Source organism: Vespula pensylvanica, chromosome 12 (genome assembly GCF_014466175.1).
Source record: "Vespula pensylvanica isolate Volc-1 chromosome 12, ASM1446617v1, whole genome shotgun sequence".
NCBI classification, from domain to species: domain Eukaryota; kingdom Metazoa; phylum Arthropoda; class Insecta; order Hymenoptera; family Vespidae; genus Vespula; species Vespula pensylvanica.
This window is the reverse complement of record NC_057696.1, coordinates 2,610,962-2,626,406: the sequence shown is the minus strand read 5'-3', so window position 1 is coordinate 2,626,406 and position 15,445 is coordinate 2,610,962. Positions and strand designations below refer to the sequence as shown.

At 32.0% G+C, this 15,445-nt stretch overlaps 1 protein-coding gene across 4 annotated transcripts in view; it reads right to left on the bottom strand.

Moving 5' to 3' along the window:
• Nucleotides 1-6,113, bottom strand: part of LOC122633574 (esterase FE4-like) — an 11,210-nt gene extending 5,097 nt beyond the window's left edge. Inside the window, exons 1-3 of one of the 4 annotated variants that reach the window (XM_043821600.1) lie at nt 6,098-6,113; nt 733-896; nt 12-146 (exon numbers count right to left, since the gene is read on the bottom strand). In XM_043821600.1, coding sequence (XP_043677535.1) covers nt 12-146; nt 733-896; nt 6,098 — 300 coding nt within the window. In that variant the 5' untranslated portion in view covers nt 6,099-6,113. Of the gene's footprint in view, nt 1-11; nt 147-732; nt 1,312-1,665; nt 1,880-6,097 lie in introns of those variants that run through there. The other 3 variants (XM_043821599.1, XM_043821601.1, XM_043821598.1) reach the window with 3 other exon arrangements.
• Nucleotides 6,114-15,445: the final 9,332 nt, after the last annotated feature.

Here is a 15,445-nt window from a genome sequence, read left to right as displayed (position 1 = left end):
TATAACATTACCGCTGGCACGTAGACGTTCAGATAAAGACAATCCTCCGAGCCAATTATCGTGTTAAGATCGATGAGTTGTAGACACGGCAAAGTATCAGATTTTGCTTCTAATTCGTCCCATGTACGATTCCATGCTTTTGGTTCCTAAAAAAGTTAATATTTCATTGACGAAATAATGCAAATTAATTTTATTTATTTTGTACCGTTGGATAATTATTTTCCATTCAAAAAGATAATTGTCATTTTTCCATGCACGATATAAGATAAATACATATATCGGGTATAGTTCAAATAAAAATTAAAACAAAAAGAAAGTTCGAAAGTTTTCATCAAAAATCAAATATCATTAATCACCTATTTTATCTTTTCTCCAGGCAAACTAATCTCTTCGATACAATTTTTCATTGCCAATTAATTTCGTATACGTCGGTTATATTTTAAACAAAATATATATATATACGTTCTAATCTGCTCCAAAATTGTTATCAAAAATAATCTGTATCCGTTTAATCGACTATCATCTCTTTTTTTTTTTTCTCCACGCCAACTAATCTCTTCTATAAATATAGTTACAATCTTTCGCTGCTACGACGCCTCACATACATAAGTTATAATTTTCACAAAAAGCGTGCTCCTAAGTTTCTATCGAAAATAATCTGTATGAAATATGATCCAAGTAAATTCAATTAGATTTAAAGAATGAAAGGATAATATTTAAAGTAAAACTTACACGAAATCTTAAATCACCGATCGGTGGTTCCGCATAGGGTATACCAAGAAAAGTAGCAATATTTAATCCGAGCGAACTCTTCGTCCATTTTCCAACGATCGATCCAAACTTCGTCTCGATCATAGGAGACGTATCGATATTTTCAAAATCGATTGCGAGTATCACTGTTAACGATAATAAAAGTATAAATCCTTGAGACAACATTATACATTAAAAATAGAAATCGAATGAGTTATAAGACAACGCCCGTTTCGTTCCGTTCTGTCCGTAGCGAATGATCAAGATTATGCCGACCGACTGGAAACAAAATGGAGGGAAGCATCGAAACTTTTAATTACGTAACACAATACTAGAACCCGAGCAAGCATCATGCGCATAAACAGACTGCGCAAGAATGATCATTCGTTTTCGACTTTTTCACTATAGAAAATATATATATATATATGTATGTCAAGTTAGTGTGCCGAGTGTAGGGGTTAAAGGTCCTTGATACGTCTCGACTTCTCCGACGGTATCCGACGATTGCGTAGTTTCACACGTTTCTCTCGAGATAGAAGAACCCTTCCCTCGAAATTAATCGAACGAAGTCTTACTATTGTTTTTCTTTTTCCTTTTTTTTTTTCTTTTTGAGAATTTCCTATACATTTTCGATATTCCTAACATAATACCAATATCACGTTGTAATAATCTCGACTAATAAAACGTTCGAGTCCAGATAAAATCGTCGTGTATTTATTTTCGATTAATCTTAATTTTTCGGGAATGCTGTAAAAGGAGAATTACAGAAGGTTTCAACGATGTGTATGATTCTCTATCAAAGAATAGAACAAATCTGTATCGTGCACTCTATGTCGTTGACGTTTGACGTTTCAATATATCACTGTACATATGTATTCTTTCAATATTGATTCTGTCTTCTTCGTTGATACATACATACGTACATACATACGATAGTCTCGCTTAACGCGTTGAATCGGAATTTTCGTTGATGATATATTTCGTGGATAGGTATAGCGATCGAAAATATCCCCTTGTTTCTCGCCGTTCTATCGTTTCCGAGTATAACATTCTCCTGTACTCTGCACAGTTCAGATCAGAAGTTTGTATCCGGAAGGAATACCGATCTAATTGGCTGGAACGCTAGAATATATAGTCTCACTCTCTTGCTCGAAGTGATAATTTATATATTATATATATATATATATTTTTGTGTGTATGTACGTATATACGTATGTACGTATGTACGTATGTACATCACATGTATTTTCTCTATTCAGCCAGAAAGGATGACAACTACTAATACGATACGTAACAAAGACAATAGAGAAAGAGACGCGTCGAAATAGAACTTGATAGAACGGCATAGAACGATAAAACATTGGCATAAACGTTCCAACGTTTCCCGTTCGTAATTGACCGTGAAATATGTCTAATAAACACGATCATAAAATTAAATATGGATATTCTACGACCATTTCATTAAAATCCTATTGGATATGTATGACTTTGATAACGATATTGTTAAACGTCGTGATAAGGAAGAACGAAAATCTTCTCTTGTCTCTGTACCGTCCCACGAGCTAATGCTTCATTTCTTCATTCTACATATAGATCGTTTGGTCTACGTGGTGTAATCTCTCATATTTATTGCCTTATTTAATGTCAGACATTCTAGGAAGATAACAACCAGGAAAACAAAGTTTAAAAACGTTTAAACTCGACAAAACGATGAGCAATATTTTCATTATTCCTGATATTCATATTCTTGCCTAACGTACGACCAATTCTCAAGGGCAAATTGTTTTATGTAATGATATATAATTTCTCTCGAACATACAATCCAAAAGACCTTTAAAAATGTTTAGGTATACGTCAACAGACTTAAATATAATATTTACGTCACAACGATTCATGAAATGTGACGCATGCATGTATGTACATATCGACTTTTAATATTAATAAATTCTATCAACGTTTTCAAGTAAAATATTATACGTATTATGTATATTATTATATATTCAAATTTTTTCTCATTTATACTCTAATCCGTTCTAAATTTCTTCTCGATACGATACAATCGAATATTTAATCGTTATCATAAAATTACAATTTACTGTTAATTTCGAACTAGGAAGTCGTCTTCAAGGTCGAAACCGAAATAAATGAACGGTTTCTTTTTCTTTTTCCATGTATTTTTTTCTTTCTTTGGTAAAAATTTTGTTGTAGACAACCAACACGAAATTAAATTATTTTAAAATGAAATTATTTCGAGAATAAGAATTATTTCAAAGGAATTATCATGTGGAATGTTCATTTGTCTATTTTCGTTTCTTAGAAAGTCTTATGATACGAGAAAGACATAAAGATCAATTGAATTTTGTTTAATTTTTTTTTAATTTAAAATATTTCTTCGATTGCATAGATGGATGCAGCTTCGTATTCTCTATAAAAAAATATTGATTCATATATGTCGAAAAATTATTGATTTAAAAGATATTTCACGATTATGTCCTTATTACGAAAGAAAAGTCTTTCGAGCTTTTGATCTTTCAATTTCTTATATTGGCAACTATTAATAGACTTACTATTTTTAATTTTAAATAAACAAAATAAAATTTACGTAATCGTAATAAAAATTTTTTTTAGATTTCACTGTAATTACGTTCTTACTACAAAAGAAACGAAAATATTCGATTTAAAAAATTATTAACAAAATCGATTTTATTATAACAATATTATTGCTATATTTAAATAAATAAAGAATAAATTATACTTGAAAATGGCGTTTGAATCAAGTCTCTACGACTTTTCGTTCGGAAGATATCGCCTTCGAAAGGTTTTCATTCATAATTTATATAGTATAGCTGTTCGTAGTAATAGTAGTAAGACCAAGTAAATTCTCAGAATTTATATAGGTCAGTGTGTCACTGTGTCAATTTGAATGAAATTATATAGGTCAGTGGGACAATGTAAACCTCTTCCATTTATATGGAAATATCTCAGGAACTAAAAATCGTAGATACTTGATTCAGGTATCATTTTAAAGGGCAAAATTGTCTTTATTTTTACAACGTATTGTTAATAATTAATTAACAATTTGTTATAAACAATTTGTTATAAACAAATTCTTGAACACTAAATTCATCTTATTTTACTAGAAACAAAAAAAAGAGAAGAAAAAGTCAAATTGCAAATGATTTATAAAACACATAAATAATTAATAAACAAATTATTTTTTTAAACAAATATTTCAATTGCGTGGGTATATCTCAGAAACTAAAAATCGTAGAAACTTGAATCAGGTATCATTTTAACGGGCGAAACTGTCTCTATTTTGTCAACTTATCGTTAATAATTAACAATTTGTTATAAACAATTTGTTATAAACAAATTTTTACAAATTTAAATTCATCTTATCTTGCCCAAAAAAAGAAGACAAAAATTTAGATTGCAAATGATTTATAAAATTACATAAATTAATAAATAATTAATAAACAAATTACCTTTTAAGCCACATATTTCAATAGCGTATATTTCAGCAACTAAAAATCGTAGAGATTTGAAACAAATACGTAAAGTAAATGCATGCTAAGCATTTATTCTGCGCTAACTTCATGCTTATCTTGCGCTTACGTTGCACTTACCTTGCACCATCATTATATGTAAACGCAGAATAATGGTGCTAGATAATCTAAAAAAAACCATTTCTTACTATCTATTTATCTCTACATAGTTTCAAATATTTAAACTAAAATAATCATTTTTCAACATACGCGGGATTAATAATTTTTTTCTTTTTTTTTTGTTTTTATAAAGAACGTCAAACTCCATCGACTAATCCAATTAAAAATATGATTCCATTGGAAAGAAAAAAAAAAAAAAAGAGAAACAAAATCAAACTCAAGAACACAATTGACCTTCAGAAGAGCGTTCACTTGTAAAAAAAAAAGAAATGTACTGCTATATTCAGGATTTGATGTCCTCTACGAAGTCAGAAGGCTTTAGTTGGAAAGATCTTTTCTAAATTTGCATTAGAACGGAAATATTTCAGTTGAAAGAGTTAAGTGACTCACCCTATATATATATATAGATTACTACTAACTTAAAAGGGTGCCAGTAATACGGTCGGTACCGTGACAAAGGATCTGCTTCTGCCAACGGAAGTCCTAACAATTTCCTGACAAGGGGCTTCCCCTGAGAATTTCCGGTCTGTTTCCACGAGAAATCTCTACATCACCTTCGCGAGTTACGCCTTGTTTACTGAGCCGTTTATCTCTTCTTGGCATTAGTTATGCCTTCTTCTTCGATTCTAACCCTTTATTCTGTTTCCCCTAGACCTCTTATTCCTTCCCCCTTTTACGATTGCGAAACGTAGATAATTAAACGATACCTCCCTCCGAAAGATTTAATACAATTTTCTTCTTTGATTTGAAACATTAAATTAATAACATTTAATTGAAATGATTTTATATTTTCAACGAAAAGTGAAAACAATGTTGATTGACGTATTCCTCGTTCAAACTTATATTCCGACGAACGAATAATCCGACGAAGTGAAGGCCGTGTTTGATAAGCACATTTATTTTTTCAATTTATATTTCGAACGAACAAATCTGATTAAAACGTTGAAAAACATTTCGAGAAGAAACGCGTTTCTCGTTAGAGTCAATATTTCCAACGAAAATTCTGATAAAATGGGGAAACAACGTTAATGAACGAGTTTATCGTTCGGACTTTACGTGCGTAAGACGTCGCATAAAAAAAAAAAAAAAAAAAAAGAAAGAAAAAGAAAAAGGCATGATTTAAAAAAATAAAAAAAAAAAAGGAAAGAAAGAAAAAGAGAAGAAAAAGAACAATGATAGGAAACATACTCGAAAAACAATGGTAGGATGGAAAATCTCGCATGATCAGCTGCATTTTGCAGCAGAATCTCTTCAAAACTAGAAGAAGTACGAAAATGCGTCGTTGCACACGTTCGAAAATCCTTTTGCCAGGATGCATCGAGATTTTATTTTTACGGGATTTCTTAGAGAGGAAAAAAAGAAAGGAGAGAAAAAGAAAATTAGAAGAAACGAATACGAGAAAATTTCGATGACCCGAGAGAAGATTTTGATCGAACGAAAAGAAATCTTATATGGATTTTCTTTATTTTTCACGTGGATTAATCTCCTTGAAGGAGGGAAAAATCTTTAATTTAAAAAAAAAGAAAATTAGTAAATACGAGAAATAAAAAGTAAAGAGGAAAAAGAAACTAAAGTTGGAAATCTCGATGACCACTGAAGAAAATTGTGTTGGTCGGACGAGAAATCTTATGAGTAACTTACGGACAAGACACAGTGTATGATTATAGCAATTCAAAACATACTCGTAGACTCGGATATATTTCCTTGGTCGCGTTAAATGCTCGAGCTGCGTCAGATTACGAGACTATTTGTCGCGGTCGACTAAGTGCGAGTCGTCGTATGGCTATGCATCACGGGAAGCTGTAAAAGGAGAAATAAAGAGAGACCGAACGAGAGAGAAAGAGAGAGAAAGAGAGAGGAAGAGAGAGAACATCTCCTTGGATAACGAATTGCAGTCGAGTATGTCCTCTTTACTCTTCGTATTACGTACTTTATTTCTACTCTTAATCTCTACTTTCTACAATATTTCCTTCCCTTTAATCATAATAAACATCCTTATATCGTTCATATACACAAATTTCAAATAAGTACGATAATTAATTATTATCATTAAAATTTAACTTCGTACGAGACACTTTGTATAGCTATTTCCTGCATACGTTTATGAAGATTGTTTCATTTTATTGCAAGATAATATTCATTGCTTCGCTTTATACCCTTAGAGATTTTTCATATTTTTTATAGTATGAATTATAGCTTATACAGTATAAGTAATAAATAGTATTAATAATAACGTATCTTTTATATAAATCTAATATAACATATCATAATTACATTATATCACAACAATATAATCTCTATACATAATAATAATTAATACATCCTAATAATATCCTAATATTATACAATTTATTACCTATATCGTATTAACACATTTACACGTTATATAATATTAACAGATAAAACGAACCAAAATAAACTTTATATGAAGTTACACTTTCTCAAAGAAAAAGAAGCAAAATTTTCTTCTAATTTCGAGGAGGGTGTGGAATAAAATAAAATTTTTAAAAAAATAAAGGAAAAAGAAAAAGAAAAAGAGAAAAAGAAAAAAAGAGAAACAGACAGACAGACAGACACACAGAGAGAGAGAAAGAGAGAGAGAGAGAGAGAGAGAAAAAAAGAAAAAAAAAGGAGAAAGAAAGAGAAATAGAAAAGAAGAAAAGCAAAAAAAAAAGAAAGAGGATGACTATTCCTTCCTTCTCCTTCTCTCTTCCTTTCTTTCTAGCAATTTTCTATCCTTCTTTTACCAACGGTTAACATAGCTAGAAGGGCTAGGAGAAAACACGGTGCAGGGTTCTCTCCTAACGCGAGAAAGCACTGCGCTGCTGGTGATGCATTGCCCCGGGAGATTAATGCATCGTGGGCCACAGTTTGTTAGAGTGAATAACGACCGTCTGCAATAATGATATTGCCATTAACCTGTCCGCGGGAATTTCGTTTTCGCGGTTCGCCCACGAACCATATCGAACTCTCTCTCTCTCTCTCTCTCTCTCTCTTTCTCTCTCTCTTTCGTTCTATTTATCCTGTGAATAGTAAAATCGATCGACTCCGATTTCCGAACTCGAAAAAGATTCAAAGAGAAGTCTTCCCTTGAAAGGTTTTACTTTTAACGAAAAGAAAGAAAGAAAGGAAGAAAAGAAGAGAGAAAAATTGTCGACTCACGATGAATGAAGAAAGTTAAGTGTAAATTCGACCTTCGGTTTTATCCTCTTTTCCATTTTCCTTTTATATTTCTCTCTTTCTTTTTTTTTTTCTTTTTCCTTTAATTTTCTACGATTTTATTTTATTTTTCTTTTTTTTCTTTTTTTCTTTTCTTTTCTTTTACTTTCTCTTTTTCTTTCGTAAAGGATTCGATCTCGAGCTAACTCCCTTTCTCTTTTACTTTCTTCCTATCCTTCTCTCTCTCTCTCTCTCTCTCCCTCTCTCTCTCTCTCCCTCTCTCTCTCTCTCTCTCTCTCTCTCTATCGATGATACGTGGGATTCGTTCGGTGAAGGTAAAAGGGCTAAGGCACGAATGGGAATCGTAATATCCATTAACTCACTAACATGTATATCTATGTGTGTATACGCGTCTCGTATGTTGTGTGCACAGGTCTGTGTACGCTATACGTCGTAACAAGGAGAGGATGTGATCGTACGATGGTAGCCATAGACATTGCTAGGGTACTTCGATCAGTGGTATTAACATCGCTAACTGATGTTGAAGGATCTATCGAAAGAGAAAGACAGAGAGAGAGAGAGAGAGAGAGAGAGAGAGAGAGAGAGAAGTAGGTTGCTTTCGATCGATTCGTTGAGAATGACCGTATCATTATCCTTGCGAAAAGGAAGAGGTAATAATGGAAGAGAACGATCGACTATCTCTCTCTTTCTCTCTCCCTCTCTATCTATCTATCTATCTCTATCTCTATCTCTATCTCTCTTTTCCTCTGATTTCTTTTTTCTCTTTTTGTTGTTGTTGTTACGAGCTATGGATCATTATTGAAGAAGGAGAATCGTTCAGAAGAGAAGGAGGAGGAAAAAAGATTGAAAGGAACACGTGAGTGGACGACGTAACGTTTCAAAAGAAAGAACCAATGCCTCTTGACTTCTCTTTGCCCTCTTCGTTTCGTTTACTCACAACAGACTATGATTTCACTCTCTCTCTCTCTCTCTCTCTCTCTCTCTCTCTCTTCCTCTCTCCTTCTCTCTTTTTATCAATCTATCTATCTATCTCACTCTTTTTCTCTTTTTTTATCAATCTACCTATCTTGCTCTCTCTCTCTCTCTCTCTCCCTCTCTCTCTCTATCTCTTGGAGCAACGGTCACTAGGGTGTACTAACACGCTAATCAAGTATTTACCATTCTATTACTACAACACCACGAGTCCTTCCTTCTCCTCCTCGTCCTCCTTCTACTTCTCTTTCTCCTCCTCTTCCTCGTTCTCCTTCTCTTTCTTCTCCTCCTTCCTCTCGTCGTTGCCACTTTCCTCAACTAACTCGATCTAATCTTAAATGCCGATCAAAATAGACTATACGCTAGAATGTTATATATGTAACACTAGTTATATAAAATTGACATCGTTCGTCCGCTTTATTAGTCATATGCGAAAATAAAAGAAAAGTTTCAATAATAAATAATTTAATCAGAAGATGAACAGATATATTAATGGATAGATAAATAATGAAAGAGAAAAAGGAAAGATAAAAGATTTTGTATATTAATAATAATAGCAATCTTTCTCCCTCTTTGTTCTTTCTTCTTAAGAATTTATATTAATGAGTAATGATAATATTAATAATAATTCTTAAGAACAATTCATAACGATCAATCGTATTCGATGAAATATTATCCAAAAATTGATCGAAACCTTTGATCTAGATAGAGTGATAGAACGTTTTATCTATATAACTTATTAAAGTCGATTCGTAATATAAGAAAAATTGTCGAGTTTTGACGAAAGTCAAACTCGAAGTAAAATTCATAGCAGAAAGTGGTGTTCACCAATGTGCAAGTGTATAGAGAAAGTTTGAAATATTTTACCATAGCGAGAACTTTTGATTTCGGAATTTTCCAAAGTCGTTTCTGACTTTTAACTAGAGAGGAAGAAGAAGAAGAAGAAGAAGAACAATAAGAACAAGAAGAAAAACAAAAAGAAGAAGAACAAGAGGAAAAAGAAAAACGTAATGTAGTCGCTGGTGAGAAAGGTAGAAGAGTAAAGGGATAGCAAGGGAAGAAAAAAAAAGAGGATGGATCAAACTCGCGTGTCTTTGCATCGAGAAATACCTTTTTCGTAAAGAACACCTCGTGCGGAAGAATCGATCATGCTTGCAATGGCGAACGTAGCTCAGACCACACACACACATACGAACACATACACGCATATGTATACGCACATATGTACGTACGTACATATATGACTGGTTGTTCTCCGTTAGGTAGTATGCATACAGGGTGGCCGCGGTTGACCGGGTTTTGTGCAGTGAAATTTGCATTGAACGATGTGGATATGACGTAACGCGTGAGAAGTACGTCTAACTCGCGTTTATGCATATATGTATGTAGGCATATACATGCGTGATACAATGTGTGTCTATTCAAAGCCCTTAGCAATCTCGAAATATATATTTTTATTAATTTTTTTCTTTTGGTCTCTTTTACGTTTTTGTCTGTTTCTTTTTTCTCTTTCCCCTCTTCTTTTTTCGTTCTTCTTCCTCTTCCTCTTTTGCAATCAGTTTTGATCGATCTTCGATGAAACAAAATTAACGACGAATACATTTCTATTATTTCTAAAGTTTTAATTATCAACGTAAAGCGGACGATGCGTTTCGTTGTTCGGTGGTATCGTTTAAACGTGTATTTGTTTGATATATTTATGTAGCATGATATAAATATATTTTGTTCTCGAAATTGAAAATGTTTGATTTAATCGATTCATGAAAATATGTACATACTTGCGTGTAAGTGATAATGTGAAATAAATTGAAAAATCATAGTTAAAACGTTTGCTTATGCCTCGCGCATATTACGTCGTTTTAATATAATAACGATAATTATAACATAAACGATTTAATCTTGAAATTATAAATTACGTTTGATTTAATCGATTAATAAAAATATATACGTACCTAACCACGTGCGTACCTACGTGTAAGTGATAACGAAAGAGACTGATGACTCATAGGTAAAATTTTTGCTTATATCTCGCACGTGTCGTGTTTATATAATAGGTACCTCTACTGTTTATATAACAACAATAAATTTCTAAGAAGTAGAGAGGACGAAGGATCGATTGTTACGAATATGTTATGTATGTCTTAGAGGTGATAATGATAGAGATTGAGAAATCATTGTTATCATTTTTCCAAGTATTTCACACATACATTAGTCATGTTTGTATATTAACAATAATTTACAAGAAATAAGAAACAAAGAGGACGAAGGGTCGATCGATACGAATATGTTTTCTACGTATGTATTGGAACGATTCAGGACAAAAGGTGAGATGAGATACTATGTTGTTAACTTGCCAAGGGCAGTTCTTCTTGAGACATTGAGCAAGTAAGTCGTCGTCGTCGTCGTCGTCGTCGTCGTCGTCTTCTTCTTCGTCATCACCGCAAACAAATCAATCATTTTTCAATCTATTTTAATATCCCTCAACCCATACGCTGCTTTTACAACCATCGGATCAACCATGAGTACGTATACACATATATCAGATAATATAATCTAAGGTAAAATTTATAATTAACAATCGAAAAATCACGTTCGATTAAATTAATTATTATTAAAAATGTTACGTGAAATCATCGAATCGAACATTAACAAGCACGGATATAAACTCAATGAAAATAAAATCAATGGTAAAGTAAAGCGTACTTTATTGATCTTAAACGTAATAATTAACAAGATTATTTAATTTAATTTACTTCGTTTTATTTGAAGTTTATTCAATAAAATAACGTGATTGCACTCGACAACGTCTGCCGATAATAAAAAATAATTTCGATAGAAGATAATTCGTCCAGCAAGCTACATATATGGTTTGAAAATCGTTTTTAACAATATATACGTATCATAAATGTCTTATCCTTTATATTTACGAAAGATAATAATGTTTCATATCATTAACATGATTTATATTTTTATTAGATAGCAGTAATAAATATTCCGTAATAATTTCGATAGAAAATAATTTGCTAGACAACGTAAGTATGTACATCGTATAATTTAGATAATATTTTAAGTTGCGTCCGTTTTAGATATGCTTCGCCATACTTCGTATTACACAAAATATTTAGAAAAAATGGAAACAATCTCTATACATACGTACATATATATATATATACATATATATAATTATTAATGCGATTTATTTAGATTCTAAATATTTAATGCGTTATTAGATTCGTAATCGTAGGTTTAATAAAATAAAATAGGTTTAGAAACGAAAAAGACAAAGAAAGGAAAGGAGATCGATCTTCTTTATCAACAAAATAAAATAAAATAAAAATATTTAGAAGATATAATAATCGACGATACCGATGGTACTGATGTGTGTCTCAGTTTAAACGCAGCTATCGGGAAATGTGTCGAAACGATGTCCTTTCGTGAATTAGCGTCGTACCGCAATAGAAGCCGAATTATCATCAAATATGTCATCGCGCATTATGTATTTGCATTTGAAATGCAGCATTAAACGTCAACGAGTAACGTTTCTCTCTCCTCTCTCTCTCTCTCCTCTCTCTCTCTCTCTCTCTCTCTCTCTCTCTCTCTCTCTCTCTACCTCTCTTTATCTCTCTTGTAAACGTAGTACCACCCACGCAACAAGAGAAGTCGTCGAGCAATCTAATAATCGATCTCGACATGCGGATTTCGTTTACAGTCGTAATTTGTTATCAATCGGCAAATCAATTAGCCCGGATTAGTAATTATTACAATCGTAATTCGTGATCCATCAGAGTATGCTAAATTTATTAATTAGTAAAGGGTGAACGCTTCATTGAGATCACGAGAGCGTTAGCTATCCTTTCGTCGTAATTTTTATAGTCCATGTAAAGAAATAATTCTTTTATTTCTTGTTTGTTTTCTTTCTTACTTTAGAGGTCACAGGAAGACAGACAGAAAGAGATAGAATTAGTTAATTCTCTACGTACTTTAAAATTTAAATCGTAATGTGTTACCAATCGACATATCGATTAGTACGGATTAGTAATTATTAGAATCGTAATTCGCGATCGATCAGAGTATGCTGATTAATTTTATTAAGTTAATCGATGATGAACGCTTAATCGAAATCATGCATCGACCTATTTCTCGTCGTAATTTTTCTGCTGGATGTAATGAATCATTTTTCTTTTCCGTTTTTTTTGTTTGGATTTTTTTTTGTTTTTAGGGGTCAACGAAAGAGATAGAGAGATAGAGACATAGAGATAGGATTAGAAGGGTTAGGTTTAGCTAGTCCGAAAAAAAAATCAATTTCAATTTCCATTTACTACTTACAGTGTTCGTAGTCACGCACTCGTCTTTTCTGATAATCAAACTCTCGGTCGATTTTTATTACTTATGAAGCATATCGAGATCAAAGACTCACGATGATAATGATCGAGCAACCAAATCAACGAAATTTCTTTTATTACGCGTTCGACTTTTCTCTCTTTTTCTCTTTTTCTCTTTATGACATTCAATCTTATAATAATAAACCACGAGAATTTCGATTATCTTTAATGAAAATTGAAAATTTCAGATATTTATCAGAAAAAAGTATTCTTAGATTGTTTCTAATTGAATGAAACTTTTCATCAATTATACGAGCATGTTACATTTCTCTAATTAATTTATTTATATGGAGAATTTAATTATCTAAAAAAATGATTTAGAAAAAACAAATATACATATATACAATTTATAACAATAATAATAATAATCTTATGTGTAATCTATAAATATCATAAAAATCAACTTAAATCCAAAAGCGTATTAAATTATATTAAAAATCAACAAATTCATTATTATACACCGTCATTATATCCTAGATAATATTAGACTAAATTAGGTTCATTGAAAAATTAGAGAAAATTACTATTACAACATCGTTATATTCTACATTATTCTAGTTTTGAAGTAAATTGGATTCATTACGAACTGAACTATTACGCTATCATTATATCTTAAAAAAATCATAGACTAAAACGGATACATTTAAAGATCAACAAAGGTCACTTTCACTTTCCTATTAAATCAATCAACAATCAGTCGTCATACGTACAACAAAATCTAGAAAAATAATATCAAATCGTTTCATTTTTCGTATAATCTGAGAAATAACCATACACTCTCTTTCTCTCTCCTTCTCTTTATCTATCTCTATCTATCTCTATCTATCTATCTATCTATCTATCTCTATTTCTCTCTTTACTCATTACAGTCATATACAAACATATAAATTTTAGAAACGAACTATGATGGACAGGAAAGTGGAATAGCGCAGATGCGGAAATAAGCGCACAAACTCACGCTCAGGATCACACATACACAGACATCAGCCAAACACTAGCAAGAGCCCGCATATCTAATCGTGCGTATCACGGGGTACAAGCAATTCCCATCAACCAATATTGTCGTGTGGGTAATGAACGGGCATGCGTTGAATAAACATGCGGCCAAAGGGTATACGCAGATGCGCGTGCGCAAAACAGAAAGAGAGAGATACATAGACGGATAGATAGATAGATAGAGATAGATATAGACAGATAGAGATAGATATAGAAAAAAAGATGCATATATATATATATAGGGAGAGAGAGAGAGAGAGAGAGAAAGAGAGAGAGAGATAAAATGAAGGGTAAAAGGATGAGGGTAGGTTGAGAGGAAAGGGGAATAGTATAGGTATAGAATCTCGATATGTTTTCCAATCGTCCATGGGGTTGTTCCTGTGGGACCATTTTTGCACGTCTAGTTCCGTAAAATGTTACAAGAAACAGGTCCTTTCAATGAAATATGTTTTTAGTATTATTATTATTTTTATTGTTATCGTTATTATTATTTCTTTTTTTCTGTTTTGATTTTATTTTCTATTATCTACTTTTCTATCAGCAATGGATTTATCTTCTCTTTATTTCTTTCTGTTTCCCTTTTTTTTTTTCCACATTAATTTTTTTACGTTAATTTTTCGTAAAATTTTAGAATTTATGATCATCGTATGCGTGATTTGTGGAAATAAATGGAAATGAAATTATTATTATTATCGATGTTGTATCGATAGAAGAATATCAATGAAGGCAAATTTATTCCGATGAAAAGTTATTTATTGTTTTATAATAAGCTATGAGAACGTTAATTAGATAATATTTCCTGATCAATTATCGCAATAAATCTTACTTATATGTCGTGGAATAGAATTAAATCACTCGTCGATAGATTAATATATAATAATATTATAGCAAAATTCGAAGAAACAACTCTCCAACATCTTTCAAATGATAACTATCTATTTGTATATTTCATGCGTACAAATCGCTATGATTCTATAATGATAACGATTAGTTATCGTTTTGTAAACGATGTTTAAAAATAATCAAACTCTTAAGTGAATTTCAAACAAGAGAAATTTTGTTTCTAACGTGTTTAAATGTAGGGTAACGTTATTGGTAGGAAGGTGATGAGGAGTAAACGAGGTTGGCGAGGTTAATAAAGAATGAGAGGAACATCACGAGTATGTCTCGTGATAGGACATTGCTAAGGATCATAAACGTCTAAGCGAGCATTAAAATACATCGTTCACGAAATACCCTAGGTCCCTGGCGATTCGCTTCGACCGTTGTTCGCCATGGTAGTATGCTCGAATCTCCGTTAAGAGATTTAACGTAGTATCATGTGGCCTCGTAAATATCATCGAGAACAGCGCGTTTCCATGAAACTCACGAAAACGGTCATATTCTGATATTCTTCGAACCATAGCCGTTAAGCGTTTTATGTATACAACTACGAAACGAATTCCGCGAACACTTTGTGATATTTATAGAAGTATAATACGTATAAACAATTATAACACT